This window comes from Pseudophryne corroboree, chromosome 5 (genome assembly GCF_028390025.1).
Source record: "Pseudophryne corroboree isolate aPseCor3 chromosome 5, aPseCor3.hap2, whole genome shotgun sequence".
Classification (NCBI taxonomy): Eukaryota; Metazoa; Chordata; class Amphibia; order Anura; family Myobatrachidae; genus Pseudophryne; species Pseudophryne corroboree.
In genome coordinates, this window is record NC_086448.1 from 609,800,750 (window position 1) to 609,824,171 (window position 23,422).

The following is a 23,422-nucleotide window of genomic DNA, read 5'->3' on the forward strand; positions in this document are numbered from 1 at the left end:
GATTTTGCAGTGGCCGGGGAGGACTTCTGTTCCTGGGAACTAGCTGTGTTGTGCAGCTTTTTTCCTCTGCCCTTACCCCTGGCAAGAAAGGACGATCCCCGTGCTCTTTTGCTTTTATTTGAACGAAAGGACTGCATTTGATAATGAGGCGCTTTCTTAGATTGTGAGGGAACATAAGGCAAAAAATTCGATTTATCTGCCGTAGCTGTGGAGACGAGGTCCGAGAGGCCCTCTCCAAACAATTCCTCACCCTTGTACGGCAAAAACTCCATATGCCTCTGAGTCGGCATCCCTCGTCCACTGTCGGGTCCATAAGACTCGCCTAGCAGAAATGGACATAGCGTTTATTCTGGAACCCAGTAAACTAATGTCTCTTTGAGCATCCCTCATATATAAGACAGCATCTTTTATATGCCCTAGGGTCATTAAAATGGTATCCTTATCAAGGGTCTCAATATCCGCTGATAAAGAATCTGTCCATGCTACTACAGCACTACAAACCCAGGCCGACGCAATTGCCGGCCTGAGCAACGTACCAGAGTGTTTTAGGTTTGTACATCAATTTACTGTCTTATTATTAAAGTGTAACTTCATAGGTCTGCCCGAACACCAAAACCAGGTCCTTTTGGAGGTTCAGACAAAGAGGTTAGTCCTCCAGCAGGGTCACACGAGAAGCGTCCATTCCTGAAAGTAAATGAAATGGAGAATAAAGATTAATTTGATCTCACATCTTTATTACATTATATCTACATTATGATTGTCCCGCTCAAAATTACTAATAACATGGCGGGGGCTCTTTTTATACATGTACAGTGCCCAGCTGTACATGTATATATGTGTATTTGCCACCTGAGGTGTTTATTGCTGCCCAGGGCGCCCCCCCTGCGCCCTGCACCCTTACAGTGACCGAAGTGTGTGAGGTGAATGGGAGCAATGGCGCACCGCTTTACTGCTGTGCGTTACCTCTTATGAAGATCATGTCTTCTGCCGCCTCTGAAGTCTTTTCCTCACATACTCACCCGGCTTCTTTCTTCCGGCTCTGCGAGGAGTACGGCGGCGCGGCTCTGGGACGGACGGCGAGGGTGAGACCTGCGTACCGATCCCTCTGGAGCTAATGGTGTCCAGCAACCTAAGAAACAGAGCCCTGAAACTCAGAGAAGTGGGTCTGTTTCTCTCTCCTCAGTCCCTCGATGCAGGGAGTCTGTTGCCAGCAGGCTCCCTGAAAATAAAAAAAACAAATGCTTTCTTTTACAGGAAACTCAGGAGAGCTCCCTGAAAGCACCCAGTCTCCACTGGGCACAGTATCAAACTGAGGTCTGGAGGAGGGGCATAGAGGGAGGAGCCAGTGCACACCCAGATCCAAAGTCTTTCTTAAAGTGCCCATGTCTCCTGTGGAGTCCGTCTATCCCCATGGTCCTTACGGAGTCCCAGCATCCTCTAGGACGTTAGAGAAATGAATCCAAGTTGCCAAATGCTCTGGCTATTGGAGCACTGTGTGCCTAAACTTAGCTTACCATTTAGTATGTGTCTTTTAAAGTATTAAATGAATGCATTTGTGAAAGTACTACTATTCATTAATGTGTACACTGGCTTTAGGGCCACTTAAGGCAGAGGTGTCCAAACTTATTTCTTCTGAGCGCCGTAATCAGGAAATAACTTTGAACGGATAGTCGCAAATACACTGCTCAAAAAAATAAAGGGAACACTAAAACAACACATCCTAGACCTGAATGAATGAAATATTCTTATTAAATACTTTGTTCTATACATAGTTGAATGTGCTGACAACAAAATCACACAAACATGATCAATGGAAATCAAATTTATTAACCCATGGAGGTCTGGATTTGGAGTCACACTCAAAATTAAAGTGGAAAAACACACTACAGGCTGATCCAACTTTGATGTAATGTCCTTAAAACAAGTCAAAATGAGGCTCAGTAGTGTGTGTGGCCTCCACGTGCTTGTATGACCTCCCTACAACGCCTGGGCATGCTCCTGATGAGGTAGCGGATGGTTTCCTGAGGGATCTCCTCCCAGACCTGGACTAAAGCATCCGCCAACTCCTGGACAGTCTGTGGTGCAACGTGGCGTTGGTGGATGGAGCGAGACATGATGTCCCAGATGTGCTCAATTGGATTCAGGTCTGGGGAACAGGCGGGCCAGTCCATAGCATCAATGCCTTCGTCTTGCAGGAACTGCTGACACTCCACACATGAGGTCTAGCATTGTCTTGCATTAGGAGGAACCCAGGGCCAACCGCACCAGCATATGGTCTCACAAGGGGTCTGAGGATCTCATCTCGGTACCTAATGGCAGTCAGGCTATCTCTGGTGAGCACATGGAGGGCTGTGCGGCCCCCCAAAGAAATGCCACTCCACACCATTACTGACCCACTGCCAAACCGGTCATGCTGGAGGATGTTGCAGGCAGCAGAACGTTCTCCTTGGCGTCTCCAGACTGTCACATGTGCTCAGTGAGAACCTGCTTTCATCTGTGAAGAGCACAGGGCGCCAGTGGCGAATTTGCCAATCTTGGTGTTCTCTGGCAAATGCCAAACGTCGTGCACGGTGGTGGGCTGTAAGCACAACCCCCACCTGTGGACGTCGGGCCCTCATACCACCCTCATGGAGTCTGTTTCTGATCGTTTGAGTAGACACATGCACATTTGTGGCTTGCTGGAGGTCATTTTGCAGGGCTCTGGCAGTGCTCCTCCTGTTCCTCCTTGCACAAAGGCAGAGGTAGCGGTCCTGCTGCTGGGTTGTTTGCCTCCTCCATGTCTCCTGATGTACTGGCCTGTCTCCTGGTAGCGCCTCCATGCTCTTGACACTACGCTGACAGACACAGCAAACCTTCTTGCCACAGCTAGCATTGATGTGCCATCCTGGATGAGCTGCACTACCTGAGCCACTTGTGTGGGTTGTAGACTCCGTCTCATGCTACCACTAGAGTGAAAGCACCGCCAGCTTTCAAAAGTGACCAAAACATCAGCCAGAAAGCATAGGAGCTGAGAAGTGGTCTGTGGTCACCACCTGCAGAACAACTCCTTTATTGGGGGTGTCTTGCTAATTGCCTATAATTCCCACCTGTTGTCTATTCCATTTGCACAACAGCATGTGAAATTGATTGTCAATCAGTGTTGCTTCCTAAGTGGACAGTTTGATTTCACAGAAGTGTGATTGACTTGGAATTACATTGTGTTGTTTAAGTATTCCCTTTATTTTTTTGAGCAGTGTAGTTTGCTTCATTAGCTTGCCTGCAATTAAGTAAGGGTTCTTTGCCGAGTAAATCTCATTCTAAGAAACAGTAGAACTAATAAAAATATATCCTGCAAATAAAATTTTTAATGACTTTAGGTTGCAATTTTACTCCCTGTGATGAGATGCTGTATTAATATATTTGAGTTGAGTTTATATGGAGTTCAGAGTTCCTGGCCTATATTCCCTCCGCAGATGACGACACTGGTATTCTTAGGTTATGGTATCTCTCAAAGGGGTCCATTTAATTTAGGGGGAATTGAATAGCGCCGGGAGGGGGCTCCTGGAGATATTCAATTCAGCACAATGCCAAGTTGGAGAGTGCCAGTATTCACGGACTAAATAGGGTGTTTAATTGCAAGAACGGCCATTCTCTGACTAAAGTACCTCACCGTGATGCGGTTTTGTGCCCTAGCGTGCACACAAACAGCATCGCAGACCTAGTTTTTTTGGATTTCTGCTTGCACCCACAGAGGGGTGCGAAAAGAAATCCTCTATTCGGGATTAACATCGCTCTGCATTGAATAGCTCCTATTGAAGAGCTACCTCCTGGTGCTATTCAATCTGCGGGGTACACTGTGTTCCACAGGGAATACATCGGGGATGTTCTAAAGCGGTTCCTCAAGGGAGGAGACGCACCTTAGCGGGTATGAGAACCCGGCGTCCAAAGGAAGCATCCTGGGAGGCGGAAGTATCAAAGGCATAGAACCTAATAAATTCACTGATGACCACGTACCCACCTTGCACAATTGTTCTGCGGACGTGCCACGATGGGCCGCACAAGAGGGTCCAACAGACCGAGTAGAATGGGTGCTAAGTTTGGGTGTCCAACCTGCGCATAAGCTTGTGCAATCACCATTCTAATCCATCTGGCCAAGGCTTGCTTATTCGCAGGTCAGCCACGTTTGTGAAAACCAAACCGTACAAAGAGGGTATTTCACTATCCGACCTGTGCTCTCATGCCCTGGTGGATATAGTGGGATCCCTGCTCTGTCACAGTGTCCACGCCAACGTCGCGGTCTGTCTTCTAAGACCGCAACGCAATTTAAGGGCGGGTCCCGCCTGGGGGACCCTCTTACCTCCTCTCTTAGTAGCAGCCAAGCGATCCAGGAGAACGTCTGCGGTGGTGTGCCTAGGAACCGGAGCGCCTCCGCCACAAGTACCCTGGAACACAGCCAGCGGGAGTATGAGACGCTGCTGGGGAGGTGATGGAGCCGCAGCACAGTATGTCACACTGACATATGAAGTGCTGCAGCCCTTAAAGTCTTCTAAAAAGCTTTTTCGGGGCTGCCTAGCGCAGCCACCCCCTTAAGTGACCTGCTTCATGCAGGCACCAACTCTAAAACTGAGCTCACAGTGCCTGGAGGTGGGGTTATAGAGGAGGCCCCGCAATGCATTCTGGGACAGTCTAAAGCTTTAGCCTGTTGGGGCCTCTGGATCAAGATCCATCTCTACACCCCGATGTATTCCCTGTGAAACCCAGTGTACCTCGCAGAAGGAGATTTAACCATGGTAAGTCTACCATAAATCAAATTATACAGTTTTTCCACTAATGTGAAATTATAAGATGTGCTACAGTTGTAAATGCAAATTATTAGTTATGCAAGTAGTGCATATACAGGAATAACTAATTTTCTTTGCACCAGTGTTCATTTTAAAATAGCAAATACTGTTCACTCTAAATGTAGGCCAGTTGCTTTATCCACAGTACAGCAATATACTTACTGACACATATGCACACTGTGCAACAAAAGTACATTAATACAATAGTTATTTATTGAGTACATAATGTTTTAGGTTTGTACATCAATTTACTGTCTTATTATTAAAGTGTAACTTCATAGGTCTGCCCGAACACCAAAACCAGGTCCTTTTGGAGGTTCAGACAAAGAGGTTAGTCCTCCAGCAGGCTCACACGAGAAGCGTCCATTCCTGAAAGTAAATGAAATGGAGAATAAAGATTAATTTGATCTCACATCTTTATTACATTATTTCTCTATCGTCCTAAGTGGATGCTGGGGTTCCTGAAAGGACCATGGGGAATAGCGGCTCCGCAGGAGACAGGGCACAAAAAAGTAAAGCTTTACTAGGTCAGGTGGTGTGCACTGGCTCCTCCCCCCATGACCCTCCTCCAGACTCCAGTTAGATTTTGTGCCCGAACGAGAAGGGTGCAATCTAGGTGGCTCTCCTAAAGAGCTGCTTAGAGAAAGTTTAGTTTAGGTTTTTTTCTTTACAGTGAGTCCTGCTGGCAACAGGATCACTGCAACGTGGGACTTAGGGGGAAAGTAGTAAACTCACCTGCATGCAGAGTGGATTTGCTGCTTGGCTACTGGACACCATTAGCTCCAGAGGGATCGAACACAGGCCCAGCCGTGGAGTCCGGTCCCGGAGCCGCGCCGCCGACCCCCTTGCAGATGCTGAAGCGTGAAGAGGTCCGGAAACCGGCGGCTGAAGACTCCTCAGTCTTCATAAGGTAGCGCACAGCACTGCAGCTGTGCGCCATTTTCCTCTCAGCACACTTCACTGGGCAGTCACTGAGGGTGCAGAGCGCTGGGGGGGGGCGCTCTGAGAGGCAAATATAAACCTTATACAAGGCTAAAAATACCTCACATATAGCCCATAGGGGCTATATGGAGATATTTAACCCCTGCCTGACTGGAAAAATAGCGGGAGAAGAACCCGCCGAAAAAGGGGCGGGGCCTATCTCCTCAGCACACGGCGCCATTTTCTGTCACAGCTCCGCTGGTCAGAACGGCTCCCAGGTCTCTCCCCTGCACTGCACTACAGAAACAGGGTAAAACAGAGAGGGGGGGCACATTAATGGCTATATATATATATATTAAAGCAGCTATAAGGGAGCACTTAATATAAGGATATCCCTTGTATATATAGCGCTTTGTGGTGTGTGCTGGCAGACTCTCCCTCTGTCTCCCCAAAAGGGCTAGTGGGTCCTGTCTTCATTAGAGCATTCCCTGTGAGTTTGCGGTGTGTGTCGGTACGTGGTGTCGACATGTATGAGGACGATATTGGTGTGGAGGCGGAGCAATTGCCAAATATGCAGATGTCACCCCCCAGGGGGTCGACACCAGAATGGATGCCTTTATTTGTGGAATTACGTGATGGTTTATCTTCCCTTAAACAGTCAGTTGAGGACATGAGGCGGCCGGACAATCAATTAATGCCTGTACAGGCGCCTCAAACACCGTCAGGGGCTGTAAAACGCCCTTTGCCTCAGTCGGTCGACACAGACCCAGACACGGGCACTGATTCCAGTGACGACGGTAGAAATTCAAACGTATTTTCCAGTAGGGCCACACGTTATATGATTTTGGCAATGAAGGAGACGTTACATTTAGCTGATACTACAGATACCGTAAAACAGGGTATTATGTATGGTGTGAAAAAACTACAAACAGTTTTTCCTGAATCAGAAGAATTAAATGACGTGTGTGATGAAGCGTGGGTTGCTCCTGATAAAAAGTTGATAATTTCAAAAAAGTTATTGGCATTATACCCTTTCCCGCCAGAGGTTAGGGCGCGCTGGGAAACACCCCCTAAGGTGGACAAGGCGCTCACACGCTTATCCAAACAAGTGGCGTTACCCTCTCCTGAGACGGCCGCACTTAAGGATCCATCAGATAGAAAGATGGAAGTTATTCAAAAGAATATATACACACATGCAGGTGTTATACTACGACCAGCTATAGCAACTGCCTGGATGTGCAGTGCTGGAGTAGTTTGGTCAGAATCCCTGATTGAAAATATTGATACCCTAGATAGGGACAATGTTTTACTGTCGTTAGAACAAATAAAGGATGCATTTATCTATATGCGTGATGCACAGAGGGATATTTGCACACTGGCATCTCGGATGAGTGCTATGTCCATTTCAGCCAGAAGAGCCTTATGGACACGACAGTGGACAGGCGATGCGGATTCAAAACGTCACATGGAGGTTTTGCCGTATAAAGGGGAGGAGTTATTTGGAGTTGGTCTATCAGACTTGGTGGCCACGGCTACTGCCGGGAAATCCACTTTTTTACCTCAAGTCACTCCCCAACAGAGAAAGGCACCGACCTTTCAACCGCAGCCTTTTCGCTCCTACAAAAATAAGAGAGCAAAGGGCTTGTCGTACCTGCCACGAGGCAGAGGAAGAGGGAAGAGACACCAACAGGCAGCTCCTTCCCAGGAACAGAAGCCCTCCCCGGCTCCTGCAAAAACCTCAGCATGACGCTGGGGCCTCTCAAGCGGACTCGGGGACAGTGGGGGGCCGTCTCAAAAATTACAGCGCGCAGTGGGCTCACTCGCAGGTAGACCCCTGGATCCTGCAGATAATATCTCAGGGGTACAGGTTGGAATTAGAGACGGATCCTCCTCATCGTTTCCTGAAGTCTGCCTTACCAACCGTCTCTTCCGAAAGGGAGAGGGTGTTGGAAGCCATTCACAAGCTGTACGCTCAGCAGGTGATAGTCAAAGTACCCCTATTACAACAAGGAAAGGGGTATTATTCCACTCTATTTGTGGTACCGAAGCCGGATGGCTCGGTAAGGCCTATTCTAAATCTGAAGTCCTTGAACCTCTACATAAAAAAGTTCAAGTTCAAGATGGAGTCACTCAGAGCAGTGATAGCGAACCTGGAAGAAGGGGACTTTATGGTATCCTTGGACATCAAGGATGCGTATCTACACGTTCCGATTTACCCCGCACACCAGGGGTACCTCAGGTTCATTGTTCAAAACTGTCACTATCAGTTTCAGACGCTGCCGTTCGGATTGTCCACGGCGCCTCGGGTCTTTACCAAGGTAATGGCCGAGATGATGATTCTTCTTCGAAGAAAAGGCGTATTAGTTATCCCATACTTGGACGATCTCCTAATAAGGGCAAGGTCCAGAGAACAGCTGGAGACAGCTTTAGCACTATCTCAAGAGGTGCTAAGACAACACGGGTGGATTCTGAATATTCCAAAATCCCATTTAATCCCGACAACTCGTCTGCTGTTCCTAGGAATGATTCTGGACACGGTTCAGAAAAAGGTTTTCCTTCCAGAGGAAAAAGCCAAGGAGTTATCCGATCTGGTCAGGAACCTCCTAAAACCAGGAAAAGTGTCAGTACATCAATGCACAAGAGTCCTGGGAAAAATGGTGGCTTCTTACGAAGCAATTCCATTCGGCAGATTCCATGCAAGAATATTCCAAAGGGATCTGTTGGACAAATGGTCAGGGTCGCATCTGCAGATGCACCTGCGAATAACCCTGTCACCAAAGACAAGGGTGTCACTTCTGTGGTGGTTGCAGAAGGCTCACCTATTAGAAGGCCGCAGATTCGGCATTCAGGATTGGATCCTGGTGACCACGGACGCCAGCCTGAGAGGCTGGGGAGCAGTCACACAAGGAAGAAACTTCCAGGGAGTATGGACGAGTCTGGAAAAGTCTCTTCACATAAACATTCTGGAACTAAGAGCAATCTACAATGCTCTAAGCCAGGCGGAACTTCTCCTGCAAGGAAAGCCGGTGTTGATTCAGTCGGACAACATCACGGCGGTCGCCCATGTAAACAGGCAGGGCGGCACAAGAAGCAGGAGTGCAATGGCAGAAGCTGCCAAGATTCTTCGCTGGGCGGAGAATCACGTGATAGCACTGTCAGCAGTGTTCATCCCGGGCGTGGACAACTGGGAAGCAGACTTCCTCAGCAGACACGATCTTCATCCGGGAGAGTGGGGTCTACATCCAGAAGTCTTCAACATGTTAATAGACCGTTGGGAAAGACCAATTGTAGACATGATGGCGTCTCGCCTCAACAAGAAACTGGACAAATATTGCGCCAGGTCAAGAGATCCACAGGCAATAGCTGTGGACGCACTGGTAACTCCTTGGGTGTACCAGTCAGTGTATGTGTTTCCTCCTCTGCCGCTCATACCAAAGGTATTGAAGATCATACGGCAAAGAAGAGTAAGAACAATACTAGTGGTTCCGGATTGGCCGAGAAGGACTTGGTATCCGGAACTTCAAGAGATGCTCACGGACGAACCGTGGCCTCTACCTCTGAGAAGGGACCTGCTACAGCAGGGTCCCTGTCTTTTTCAAGACTTACCGCGGCTGCGTTTGACGGCATGGCGGTTGAACGCCAGATCCTAAAAGGGAAAGGCATTCCAGAAGAAGTCATTCCTACCTTGATTAAGGCACGGAAGGAAGTCACCGTGAAACATTATCACCGCATTTGGCGAAAATATGTAGCGTGGTGCGAGGATCGGAGGGTTCCGACGGAGGAATTCCAACTGGGTCGTTTCCTACATTTCCTGCAATCAGGATTATCTATGGGTCTCAAATTGGGATCCATTAAGGTTCAAATTTCGGCCCTGTCAATATTCTTCCAAAAAGAATTGGCCTCTGTCCCTGAGGTCCAGACTTTTGTCAAGGGAGTACTGCATATACAGCCTCCTGTGGTGCCTCCGGTGGCACCGTGGGATCTAAATGTAGTTTTAGATTTCCTCAAATCCCATTGGTTTGAACCATTGAAAAAGGTGGATTTGAAATATCTCACATTGAAAGTGACTATGTTACTAGCCCTGGCCTCTGCCAGGAGAGTATCTGAATTGGCGGCTTTATCTTATAAAAGTCCTTATCTAATCTTCCATTCGGATAGGGCAGAACTGCGGACTCGTCCGCATTTTCTCCCTAAAGTGGTATCAGCATTTCATCTGAACCAACCTATTGTGGTGCCTGCGGCCACTAGCGACTTGGAGGACTCCAAGTTGTTGGACGTTGTCAGAGCCTTAAAAATATACATTGCAAGGACGGCTGGAGTCAGAAAATCTGACTCGCTGTTTATATTGTATGCACCCAACAAGTTGGGCGCACCTGCTTCTAAGCAGTCGATTGCTCGTTGGATTTGTAACACAATTCAACTTGCACATTCTGTGGCAGGCCTGCCACAGCCTAAAACTGTAAAAGCCCACTCCACAAGGAAGGTGGGCTCATCTTGGGCGGCTGCCCGAGGGGTCTCGGCATTACAACTCTGCCGAGCAGCTACGTGGTCGGGGGAGAACACGTTTGTAAAATTTTACAAATTTGATACCCTGGCAAAGGAGGACCTGGAGTTCTCTCATTCGGTGCTGCAGAGTCATCCGCACTCTCCCGCCCGTTTGGGAGCTTTGGTATAATCCCCATGGTCCTTTCAGGAACCCCAGCATCCACTTAGGACGATAGAGAAAATAAGAATTTACTTACCGATAATTCTATTTCTCGGAGTCCGTAGTGGATGCTGGGCGCCCATCCCAAGTGCGGATTATCTGCAATACTTGTACATAGTTATTGTTAACTAATTCGGGTTATTGTTAAGGAGCCATCTTTAAGAGGCCCTTTCTGTTGTCATACTGTTAACTGGGTTTAGATCACAAGTTGTACGGTGTGATTGGTGTGGCTGGTATGAGTCTTACCCGGGATTCAAAATGCCTCCCTTATTGTGTATGCTCGTCCGGGCACAGTACCTAACTGGAGTCTGGAGGAGGGTCATGGGGGGAGGAGCCAGTGCACACCACCTGACCTAGTAAAGCTTTACTTTTTTGTGCCCTGTCTCCTGCGGAGCCGCTATTCCCCATGGTCCTTTCAGGAACCCCAGCATCCACTACGGACTCCGAGAAATAGAATTATCGGTAAGTAAATTCTTATTATCTACATTATGATTATACATACTATAGCTATGTTACCTTGGTCCAGGATTAGGTGATTTCCCAGCCTTTAAGTCATCAATTATACTTTCAATATCCTTAGGCACAAGGTCTTCCTGCAACAGTAATACACATTATGTGGATTGACTAACTGGAATGCATTGTATTTGGTTACTGCACCGTACCGAAAATATATAAAACCTGCCATTCTTCTCCTAAATACAGTTTAGCACTGCTCTTCACAAAGACTAGAATGTTTCCAGAGAAAAGATCCCATATTTGTTGTATATTTCGATATCAAGTCGAGTTGAATGAAAAAGAAAGTCTTACGTAGTTACAGTGAAGCACAGTGGTCATAAAATAAAATGTCTGTTACAAAATGGGGATGCGTTCAGCATCCTGACGGTCGGGATTCCGGCAGTCGTGATGAAGCCGGCACCGGAACGCAGACATCTCAAAGGTAAGTACTGAGGTTAGTCTTAGGGTTAGGCACTTGGGGGAAGGGGCGTGGGTTAGCCCTAGCCGCTACCACCGGAGGGTTAGGGTAGGGGAACGGTAAAAATACTTACCGCCTCCAATGTCGGGATCTTCATTGTCGGTCATGTGACCGCCAAGAGGCGATACTGAACCAACAAAAAGCATTAATTGCTCAGTACTGGAAATCCTTTGGGGTATAGGTAAAGTTATGTTACAGCATTTTATTTTATTTTTTTACAATAAGTGAGTTATTCCACACCAAATCAACACAGGTTTTAGACTGACCGTTTCAGATTGTGATGGAATTATAAATGCTGCCATGAGAGTGTAAAGTAAACCCCTACACACTAGGCGATATTACTGAAAGATATGAACGGTGTCTCATTCATATCTTTCGGTGTGGAGGCAGCAGCATGAATGATGCGCGGCCCCCGCGATAGTTCATCGCTGGTGCCCAGTCGCTTGTGTATGCAGGCCAATATGGACGATCCCGTCCATATTTGCATGCACTGCTATGGAGCCGGGTGATGGGAGGAGTTAAGAAACTTCACTCCCCCTGTCACAATCCCCCCCCCCCGCGCGGCGGGTCACATATCCGCCGTCGGGTAGCTCGGCGGCGGATCGCATAGTGTGTAGGGCTCTTTAGGCTGATAACTTCACAACCATTGAACATTTCACAAATTAGCTATTAACATGTTTTTAAATTGCACTCGCAGCTCACCTAATAAAGCTTGAGAGTTAGGCAAGGTCTAATTTTATGGGTATATATATATATATATATATATATGTATATGTGTATATATATATATATATATATATATATATATATATATATATATATATATATATATATATAGAGAAAGATTGGCGGCACTCTCAGGGCTTTGTAGACGTAGAAAATATGAAGGCAATTACAGCCTATCATCTGATGACAGATAGGCTGTAATTGCCTTCATATTTTCTACGTCTACAAAGCCCTGAGAGTGCCGCCAATCTTTCTCCATATCTAATTCCACTTTGAGTGGTATGGAGGGCACCAAGGCCAGTACTGTATTGCAGACTGAGTGCCGGCCACTGCAGCATCTATCTAATTATATATATATATATATATATATATATATATATATATATATATGAGAACGGGCGGCACTCTGGAGACTGTTCAAACAACTTTCTTTATTGAAGAGACATCCTACAATTGTTTCGGGCGTCCGCCCGTCGTCAGGGATGTACAATACAGTACTAACAAACATTATATACCCTCACAGAGACTTCCCACATATACAATTAAGTTGACTCACCTCACCTGCGTTCCTGCCCGCCGATCAGAACGCCACGCTGACCGCTGCTCTCACACACTGTGCAGCGGCTTCCGTGTAGCGGGCGACGTCATCGGAAGGCGCCCGCAGGGAGGGACAAGTCCACGTACTCAGGTTACCAAGGCAACAAAACAAAAACAGCTTCATGCACGTGAGGCATCTCATCTACGATCAAAACGAAACATAGATATTATGATGCAACCCAAGCGCATGAGTAAATATTAACAATACAGGTGAAAAATAGAAATACAAAAATACAAAAAATACATAAAATCTAAAAAACGAACCGTGGGACACTATAGACAAACTAAGACCCAACACATCATAGAAACACATACTGGCATCGTTATATGTCCAGAACCATCCCAAAGATAATTTCATTGTAATAGAAACCAGTTATAATATAATATGAATATTTACTTATATTTTCAATGAAAGCGAACAGCATATTCCAAGTGCCAACAGTTAATTAGCTATTGATTGTGACGTCCTAATAACACCCAGCTAGAACTACAAAAAACTATGTAGTCCATGCTGTTCATTCAGCCCTTTCGGGGACAATGTGTCCAACCTAAAAATCCACTGACTTTCTAGCTGGAGTAGTCTTCTACCTCTATTACCACCACGAATAGATGGTGGCACATGATCTATTATCTTGCTTCTAATGCTAGCAATATTATGCGACCGTTGGGCACAATGACGAGCCATAGGTTGATCACTAGAACCTGACTCAAGAGCGGCTCTAATTGCAGATCTGTGATTTGCCATTCTTTCTTTAAATTGACATTCTGTCTTACCCACATAGTGAAGACCACGTGGGCAAGACAGAACATACACAACGTACCGTGAGGTACATGTGAGCGGAAAATTAATAGAATATTTTTTACCTGATCTAGGGTGGCAAATAAAATCTCCCACCAGCATAGAGCGACAGGTAACACATCCTATGCACCTGAAGCATCCAGGTTTACGTGACAGGAAATGTGGAACAGATTTTACTTTCATTAATTCCGTCACATCAACCTGGACTAAAAGGTCTTTCAAATTTTTTCCCCTGGAATATGCTGGCATAATACGAGTATTATAAAGACTCGGAAGGTCCTTATCAGTGTTTACAATAGGCCAGATTTTCTTGATTTCCTTGTTGGTTTTAAAACTAGCTTCTGTATACCTATTGACCCAAGGTATCCTTTGCTGGTCAACATCTACAGAAGCTTTACCTTTAAGAGAAACCTCCCTGGGGATTTGTATAACCCTCTGTTTAGTAGCCAATAGTAGTTCATTATCATAACCCCTCTGTTTAAATTTAGACACCATGCCATCCAGAGCGTGGTCAATCTTGGAGGGATCACTTGTGATCCGCCGTGCTCTAAGCATCTGGGAATATGGTAGTCCATATTTTAATGAAGGAGGGTGGAAACTATCAGCTTTAAGGACAGTATTACGATCCGTCTCCTTAACATATAGGGATGTACAAATTTGGCCATCACTACATGAAATGGTGACGTCTAGAAAGTTAACATTAGTTGTGCTCAAATCATAAGTAAATTTCACAACACTAGAAGATGTATTATGCCTGTCCAAAAGATCACGTAAACATTCCTGAGAACCACCCCACACAATCAACAAGTCATCTATGTACCTAACGTACATGATGACCTGATGACTGAAGGGGTTGTCCAAAACAAGGGGTTTTTCAATCCAGCACATAAACGCATTGGCGTACGATGGGGCCACATTGGACCCCATCGCACAGCCAAGGCGCTGCAAATAGAAATCACCGTTGAAAAAAAAGTAGTTTCTGGTCAACACTAGAGATAATAATTCTAAAAACAATTCCATAGGTGGACCAACATAATGGGGATTATTCTCAATTAGTGCTGCTACCGCTGTTATCCCCAAATCGTGGGGAATACAGATATAGCCCAACAACATCTGCACTGCAAAATATTGTACCTGGTGGAAGTGAACCTAAAGTATTCAACCGTGTCAATAAGTCATTAGTATCTTTAAGATACGAAACAGTATGCTGGATGCATGGATTTAATAATGCATCCAAATAAACTGAAATTGTTTGAAATAAAGAACCCCTGGCAGAAATAATTGGTCTGCCAGGGGGTGTCTGACTATTCTTGTGGAGCTTGGGCAAGGTATAAAATAGGGGCACCACAGGATGTGTTGTTTTTAATGCAGTAAACAATTCATTGGATATCCAAGAATTAGTGACCGCCCTAGATAACACCTTGTCCAACTCTATTTTGAAATCATTGGTGGGATCCCGTGTCAATTTTTCATAGATGTCAACATCTGACAATTGCCTATTACACTCAGCAATGTAATCAGACAGGTCCTGAACCACTATCGCTCCACCTTTATCAGCACTGATTATAATATCAGAACGAAATTGTAAATTTTTTAGTGCCTGTCGTTCAGGACCCGTCAGATTACTATAACCCCTACTATCATGCTCACAATCATTTCCCAACCTCTCCATGAGGCGTGAGAACGTTTTGATGGAAGGATTATTTGACACAGGATCAAATTTAGACTTAAGTTGTATGCTCTTAAGTTGTTTAGGTACATCAGTAATAGCAGCAGTTGCTGCCGCAGAAACAGTTTTAAAATGTTCACGTAACTTTAATGTCCTGTTGAATTTAAATGATTCAACCTTCCACTGAAATGGGTCGTGGCGGACAGTGGGAATGAAAGAAAGTCCTTTTGCTAACACCTGATATTCAAGATCATCAAGTGGAGTTTTGGAAAGGTTAAAGACAAGGTCCCTTACTTGCGAGTCTTTGCTTTTGTCTTGCCTTTTTCTTTGGCCACCTCTCCTCGTCCTTTTGGCGGTTTGCCATACGTGGCCCGGGTTTTTACCCCTAAAGGGTGCTCTTGGCGAGATGTTGTCGCGACTTGTACATCGTTGTCACTTGCGGAGGTACTTGATCCTTCATAGTCAGTGAATTGTGCCCTAGTTCTACGATTACGGTTAAATGGCCTCTGTTGATTACGCGCCACTGGGGTATTCAACCAAACATAAAATAAGATTTTACTTACCGATAAATCTATTTCTCGGAGTCCGTAGTGGATGCTGGGGTTCCTGAAAGGACCATGGGGAATAGCGGCTCCGCAGGAGACAGGGCACAAAAAGTAAAGCTTTTCCAGATCAGGTGGTGTGCACTGGCTCCTCCCCCTATGACCCTCCTCCAGACTCCAGTTAGGTACTGTGCCCGGACGAGCGTACACAATAAGGGAGGATTTTGAATCCCGGGTAAGACTCATACCAGCCACACCAATCACACCGTACAACTTGTGATCTAAACCCAGTTAACAGTATGATAACAGCGGAGCCTCTGAAAGATGGCTTCCTTCAACAATAACCCGAATTAGTTAACAATAACTATGTACAATTATTGCAGATAATCCGCACTTGGGATGGGCGCCCAGCATCCACTACGGACTCCGAGAAATAGATTTATCGGTAAGTAAAATCTTATTTTCTCTATCGTCCTAGTGGATGCTGGGGTTCCTGAAAGGACCATGGGGATTATACCAAAGCTCCCAAATGGGCGGGAGAGTGCGGATGACTCTGCAGCACCGAATGAGAGAACTCCAGGTCCTCCTTAGCCAGAGTATCAAATTTGTAAAATTTTACAAACGTGTTCTCCCCTGACCACGTAGCTGCTCGGCAAAGTTGTAATGCCGAGACCCCTCGGGCAGCCGCCCAAGATGAGCCCACCTTCCTTGTGGAGTGGGCCTTTACAGATTTAGGCTGTGGCAGGCCTGCCACAGAATGTGCAAGTTGGATTGTGCTACAGATCCAACGAGCAATCGTCTGCTTAGACGCAGGAGCACCCATCTTGTTGGGTGCATACAATATAAACAACGAGTCAGATTTTCTGACTCCAGCTGTCCTTGCAATATATATTTTTAATGCTCTGACAACGTCCAGTAACTTGGAGTCCTCCAAGTCACTTGTAGCCGCAGGCACTACAATAGGCTGGTTCAGATGAAATGCTGACACCACCTTAGGGAGAAAATGCGGACGAGTCCGCAGTTCTGCCCTGTCCGAATGGAAAATCAGATATGGGCTTTTGTAAGATAAAGCTGCCAGTCTGACACTCTCCTGGCCGAAGCCAGGGCTAGAAGCATGGTCACTTTCCATGTGAGATATTTCAAATCCACCTTCTTTAGTGGTTCAAACCAATGAGATTTTAGAAAGTCCAAAACCACATTGAGATCCCACGGTGCCACTGGAGGCACCACAGGAGGCTGTATATGTAGCACTCCCTTAACAAAGGTCTGGACTTCAGGGACTGAAGCCAATTCTTTTTGAAAGAAAATCGACAGGGCCGAAATTTGAACCTTAATAGATCCCAATTTGAGACCCATAGACAATCCTGATTGCAGGAAATGTAGGAATCGACCCAGTTGAAATTCCTCCGTCGGAGCACTCCGATCTTCGCACCACGCAACATATTTTCGCCAAATTCGGTGATAATGTTGCACGGTTACTTCCTTCCTTGCTTTAATCAAAGTAGGAATGACTTCTTCCGGCATGCCTTTTTCCTTTAGGGGCCGGCGTTCAACCGCCATGCCGTCAAACGCAGCCGCGGTAAGTCTTGAAACAGACAGGGACCCTGCTGAAGCAAGTCCCTCTCCTTACGCCTCTTTGCCGTATAATTCTCAATACTTTTGGTATGAGAGGCAGAGGAGGAAACACATACACCGACTGGTACACCCAAGGCGTTACCAGCGCGTCCACAGCTATTGCCTGCGGATCTCTTGACCTGGCGCAATACCTGTCCAGTTTTTTGTTGAGGCGAAACGCCATCATGTCCACCATTGGTCTTTCCCAACGGGTTACCAGCAAGTGGAAGACTTCTGGATGAAGTCCCCACTCTCCCGGGTGAAGATCGTGTCTGCTGAGGAAGTCTGCTTCCCAGTTGTCCACTCCCGGGATGAACACTGCTGACAGTGCTATCACATGATTCTCTGCCCAGCGAAGAATCCTTGCAGCTTCTGCCATTGCACTCCTGCTTCTTGTGCCGCCCTGTCTGTTCACATGGGCGACTGCCGTGATGTTGTCCGACTGGATCAACACCGGTTTTCCCTGAAGCAGAGGTTCTGCCTGGCTTAGAGCATTGTATATTGCTCTTAGTTCCAGAATGTTTATGTGAAGAGACGTTTCCAGGCTCGTCCATACTCCCTGGAAGTTTCTTCCTTGTGTGACTGCTCCCCAGCCTCTCAGGCTGGCGTCCGTGGTCACCAGGATCCAATCCTGTATGCCGAATCTGCGGCCCTCCAATAGATGAGCACTCTGCAACCACCACAGAAGAGACACCCTTGTCCTTGGAGACAGGGTTATCCGCAGGTGCATCTGAAGATGCGACCCTGACCATTTGTCCAACAGATCCCTTTGGAAAATTCTTGCGTGGAATCTGCCGAATGGAATTGCTTCGTAAGAAGCCACCATTTTTCCCAGGACTCTTGTGCATTGATGTACAGACACCTTTCCTGGTTTTAGGAGGTTCCTGACAAGCTCGGATAACTCCTTGGCTTTTTCCTCCGGGAGAAAAACCTTTTTCTGAACCGTGTCCAGAATCATCCCTAGGAACAGCAGACGAGTTGTCGGCATTAACTGGGATTTTGGAATATTCAGAATCCACCCGTGCTGTTTTAGCACTTCTTGCGACAGTGCTAATCCCATCTCTAGCTGTTCTCTGGACCTTGCCCTTATTAGGAGATCGTCCAAGTATGGGATAATTAATATGCCTTTTCTTCGAAGAAGAATCATCATCTCGGCCATTACCTTTGTAAAGACCCGAGGTGCCGTGGACAATCCGAACGGCAGCGTCTGAAACTGATAGTGACAGTTTTGTACAACGAACCTGAGGTACCCCTGGTGTGAGGGGTAAATTGGAACGTGGAGATACGCATCCTTGATGTCCAAGGATACCATAAAGTCCCCCTCTTCCAGGTTCGCTATCACTGCTCTGAGTGACTCCATCTTGAACTTGAACTTCTTTATGTACAGGTTCAAGGACTTCAGATTTAGAATAGGCCTTACCGAGCCATCCGGCTTCGGTACCACAAAAAGAGTGGAATAATACCCCTTCCCTTGTTGTAGAAGAGGTACCTTGACTATCACCTGCTGAGAGTACAGCTTGTGAATGGCTTCCAAAACCGTCTCCCTTTCGGAGGGGGACGTTGGTAAAGCAGACTTCAGGAAACGGCGAGGTGGATCTGTCTCTAATTCCAACCTGTACCCCTGAGATATCTGCAGGATCCAGGGATCTACCTGCGAGTGAGCCCACTGCGCGCTGTAATTTTTGAGACGACCACCCACCGTCCCCGAGTCCGCTTGAGAAGCCCCAGCGTCATGCTGAGGCTTTTGTAGAAGCCGGGGAAGGCTTCTGTTCCTGGGAAGGAGCTGCCTGTTGCTGTCTCTTCCCTCGACCTCTGCCTCGTGGCAGATATGAATAGCCCTTTGCTCTCTTATTTTTAAAGGAACGAAAGGGCTGCGGTTGAAAAGTCGGTGCCTTTTTCTGTTGGGGAGTGACTTGAGGTAGAAAGGTGGATTTCCCGGCTGTAGCCGTGGCCACCAAATCTGATAGACCGACTCCAAATAACTCCTCCCCTTTATACGGCAAAACTTCCATATGTCGTTTTGAATCCGCATCGCCTGTCCACTGTCGCGTCCATAAAGCTCTTCTGGCCGAAATGGACATAGCACTTACCCGTGATGCCAGTGTGCAGATATCCCTCTGTGCATCACGCATATAAAGAAATGCATCCTTTATTTGTTCTAACGACAGTAAAATATTGTCCCTGTCCAGGGTATCAATATTTTCAATCAGGGACTCTGACCAAACTACCCCAGCACTGCACATCCAGGCAGTCGCTATAGCTGGTCGTAGTATAACACCTGCATGTGTGTATATACTTTTTTGGATATTTTCCATCCTCCTATCTGATGGATCTTTAAGTGCGGCCGTCTCAGGAGAGGGTAACGCCACTTGTTTAGATAAGCGTGTTAGCGCCTTGTCCACCCTAGGAGGGGTTTCCCAGCGCTCCCTAACCTCTGGCGGGAAAGGGTATAATGCCAATAATTTCTTTGAAATTATCAGCTTTTTATCAGGGGCAACCCACGCTTCATTACACACGTCATTTAATTCTTCTGATTCAGGAAAAACTATAGGTAGTTTTTTCACACCCCACATAATACCCTGTTTAGTGGTACCTGTAGTATCAGCTAAATGTAACGCCTCCTTCATTGCCAAAATCATATAACGTGTGGCCCTACTGGAAAATACGGTTGATTCGTCACCGTCACCACTGGAGTCAGTGCCTGTGTCTGGGTCTGTGTCGACCGACTGAGGCAAAGGGCGTTTCACAGCCCCTGACGGTGTTTGAGTCGCCTGGACAGGCACTAATTGATTGTCCGGCCGTCTCATGTCGTCAAACGACTGCTTTAGTGTGTTGACACTATCCCGTAGTTCCATAAATAAAGGCATCCATTCTGGTGTCGACTCCCTAGGGGGTGACATCCTCATATTTGGCAATTGCTCCGCCTCCACACCAATATCGTCCTCATACATGTCGACACACACGTACCGACACACAGCAGACACACAGGGAATGCTCCTAACGAAGACAGGACCCACTAGCCCTTTGGGGAGACAGAGGGAGAGTTTGCCAGCACACACCAAAAGCGCTATATATAACAGGGATAGCCTTATAATAAGTGCTCCCTTATAGCTGCTTTATATATATCAAAATATCGCCATAAATTTGCCCCCCCTCTCTGTTTTACCCTGTTTCTGTAGTGCAGTGCAGGGGAGAGACCTGGGAGCCGTCCTGACCAGCGGAGCTGTGAGAGGAAATGGCGCCGTGTGCTGAGGAGATAGGCCCCGCCCCTTTTCCGGCGGGCTCGTCTCCCGCTATTTAGTGAATCCAGGCAGGGGTTAAATATCTCCATATAGCCTCTGGGGGCTATATGTGAGGTATTTTTAGCCTTTATATAGGTTACATTTGCCTCCCAGGGCGCCCCCCCCCCAGCGCCCTGCACCCTCAGTGACTGCGTGTGAAGTGTGCTGAGAGGAAAATGGCGCACAGCTGCAGTGCTGTGCGCTACCTTTAGAAGACTGCAGGAGTCTTCAGCCGCCGATTCTGGACCTCTTCTGACTTCAGCATCTGCAAGGGGGCCGGCGGCGCGGCTCCGGTGACCATCCAGGCTGTACCTGTGATCGTCCCTCTGGAGCTGATGTCCAGTAGCCAAGAAGCCAATCCATCCTGCACGCAGGTGAGTTCACTTCTTCTCCCCTCAGTCCCTCGTTGCAGTGATCCTGTTGCCAGCAGGACTCACTGTAAAATAAAAAACCTAAGCTAAACTTTTTCTAAGCAGCTCTTTAGGAGAGCCACCTAGATTGCACCCTTCTCGGCCGGGCACAAAAATCTAACTGGAGTCTGGAGGAGGGTCATAGGGGGAGGAGCCAGTGCACACCACCTGATCTGGAAAAGCTTTACTTTTTGTGCCCTGTCTCCTGCGGAGCCGCTATTCCCCATGGTCCTTTCAGGAACCCCAGCATCCACTAGGACGATAGAGAAACCCTGTTTTGGTCATAATCCTGTTGGACCATTACATTGCTGAGTGTAATAGGCAATTGTCAGATGTTGACATCTATGAAAAATTGACACGGGATCCCACCAATGATTTCAAAATAGAGTTGGACAAGGTGTTATCTAGGGCGGTCACTACTTCTTGGATATCCAATGAATTGTTTACTGCATTAAAAACAACACATCCTGTGGTGCCCCTATTTTATACCTTGCCCAAGCTCCACAAGAATAGTCAGACACCCCCTGGCAGACCAATTATTTCTGCCAGGGGTTCTTTATTTCAAACAATTTCAGTTTATTTGGATGCATTATTAAATCCATGCATCCAGCATACTGTTTCGTATCTTATAGATTCTAATGACTTATTGACACGGTTGAATGCTTTAGGTTCACTTCCACCAGGTACAATATTTTGCAGTGCAGATGTTGTTGGGCTATATACCTGTATTCCCCACGATTTGGGGATAACAGCGGTAGCAGCACTAATTGAGAATAATCCCCATTATGTTGGTCCACCTATGGAATTGTTTTTAGAATTATTATCTCTAGTGTTGACCAGAAACTACTTTTTTTTCAACGGTGATTTCTATTTGCAGCGCCTTGGCTGTGCGATGGGGTCCAATGTGGCCCCATCGTACGCCAATGCGTTTATGTGCTGGATTGAAAAACCCCTTGTTTTGGACAACCCCTTCAGTCATCAGGTCATCATGTACGTTAGGTACATAGATGACTTGTTGATTGTGTGGGGTGGTTCTCAGGAATGTTTACGTGATCTTTTGGACAGGCATAATACATCTTCTAGTGTTGTGAAATTTACTTATGATTTGAGCACAACTAATGTTAACTTTCTAGACGTCACCATTTCATGTAGTGATGGCCAAATTTGTACATCCCTATATGTTAAGGAGACGGATCGTAATACTGTCCTTAAAGCTGATAGTTTCCACCCTCCTTCATTAAAATATGGACTACCATATTCCCAGATGCTTAGAGCACGGCGGATCACAAGTGATCCCTCCAAGATTGACCATGCTCTGGATGGCATGGTGTCTAAATTTAAACAGAGGGGTTATGATAATGAACTACTATTGGCTACTAAACAGAGGGTTATACAAATCCCCAGGGAGGTTTCTCTTAAAGGTAAAGCTTCTGTAGATGTTGACCAGCAAAGGATACCTTGGGTCAATAGGTATACAGAAGCTAGTTTTAAAACCAACAAGGAAATCAAGAAAATCTGGCCTATTGTAAACACTGATAAGGACCTTCCGAGTCTTTATAATACTCGTATTATGCCAGCATATTCCAGGGGAAAAAATTTGAAAGACCTTTTAGTCAAGGTTGATGTGACGGAATTAATGAAAGTAAAATCTGTTCCACATTTCCTGTCACGTAAACCTGGATGCTTCAGGTGCATAGGATGTGTTACCTGTCGCTCTATGCTGGTGGGAGATTTTATTTGCCACCCTAGATCAGGTAAAAAATATTCTATTAATTTTCCGCTCACATGTACCTCACGGTACGTTGTGTATGTTCTGTCTTGCCCACGTGGTCTTCACTATGTGGGTAAGACAGAATGTCAATTTAAAGAAAGAATGGCAAATCACAGATCTGCAATTAGAGCCGCTCTTGAGTCAGGTTCTAGTGATCAACCTATGGCTCGTCATTGTGCCCAACGGTCGCATAATATTGCTAGCATTAGAAGCAAGATAATAGATCATGTGCCACCATCTATTCGTGGTGGTAATAGAGGTAGAAGACTACTCCAGCTAGAAAGTCAGTGGATTTTTAGGTTGGACACATTGTCCCCGAAAGGGCTGAATGAACAGCATGGACTACATAGTTTTTTGTAGTTCTAGCTGGGTGTTATTAGGACGTCACAATCAATAGCTAATTAACTGTTGGCACTTGGAATATGCTGTTCGCTTTCATTGAAAATATAAGTAAATATTCATATTATATTATAACTGGTTTCTATTACAATGAAATTATCTTTGGGATGGTTCTGGACATATAACGATGCCAGTATGTGTTTCTATGATGTGTTGGGTCTTAGTTTGTCTATAGTGTCCCACGGTTCGTTTTTT

At 46.3% G+C, this 23,422-nt stretch overlaps 1 protein-coding gene across 3 annotated transcripts in view; it reads right to left on the reverse strand.

Moving 5' to 3' along the window:
- Window positions 1–5,011: 5,011 nt before the first annotated feature.
- Window positions 5,012–23,422, reverse strand: part of NDUFV2 (NADH:ubiquinone oxidoreductase core subunit V2) — a 131,720-nt gene continuing 113,309 nt past the window's right edge. For all 3 annotated transcript variants that reach the window (XM_063923484.1, XM_063923482.1, XM_063923483.1), the window contains exons 7-8: window positions 10,963–11,039; window positions 5,012–5,189 (exon numbers count right to left, since the gene is read on the reverse strand). In XM_063923484.1, the coding sequence (XP_063779554.1) occupies window positions 5,096–5,189; window positions 10,963–11,039 (171 nt within the window). In that variant the 3' untranslated portion in view covers window positions 5,012–5,095. The remainder of the gene's footprint in view (window positions 5,190–10,962; window positions 11,040–23,422) is intronic.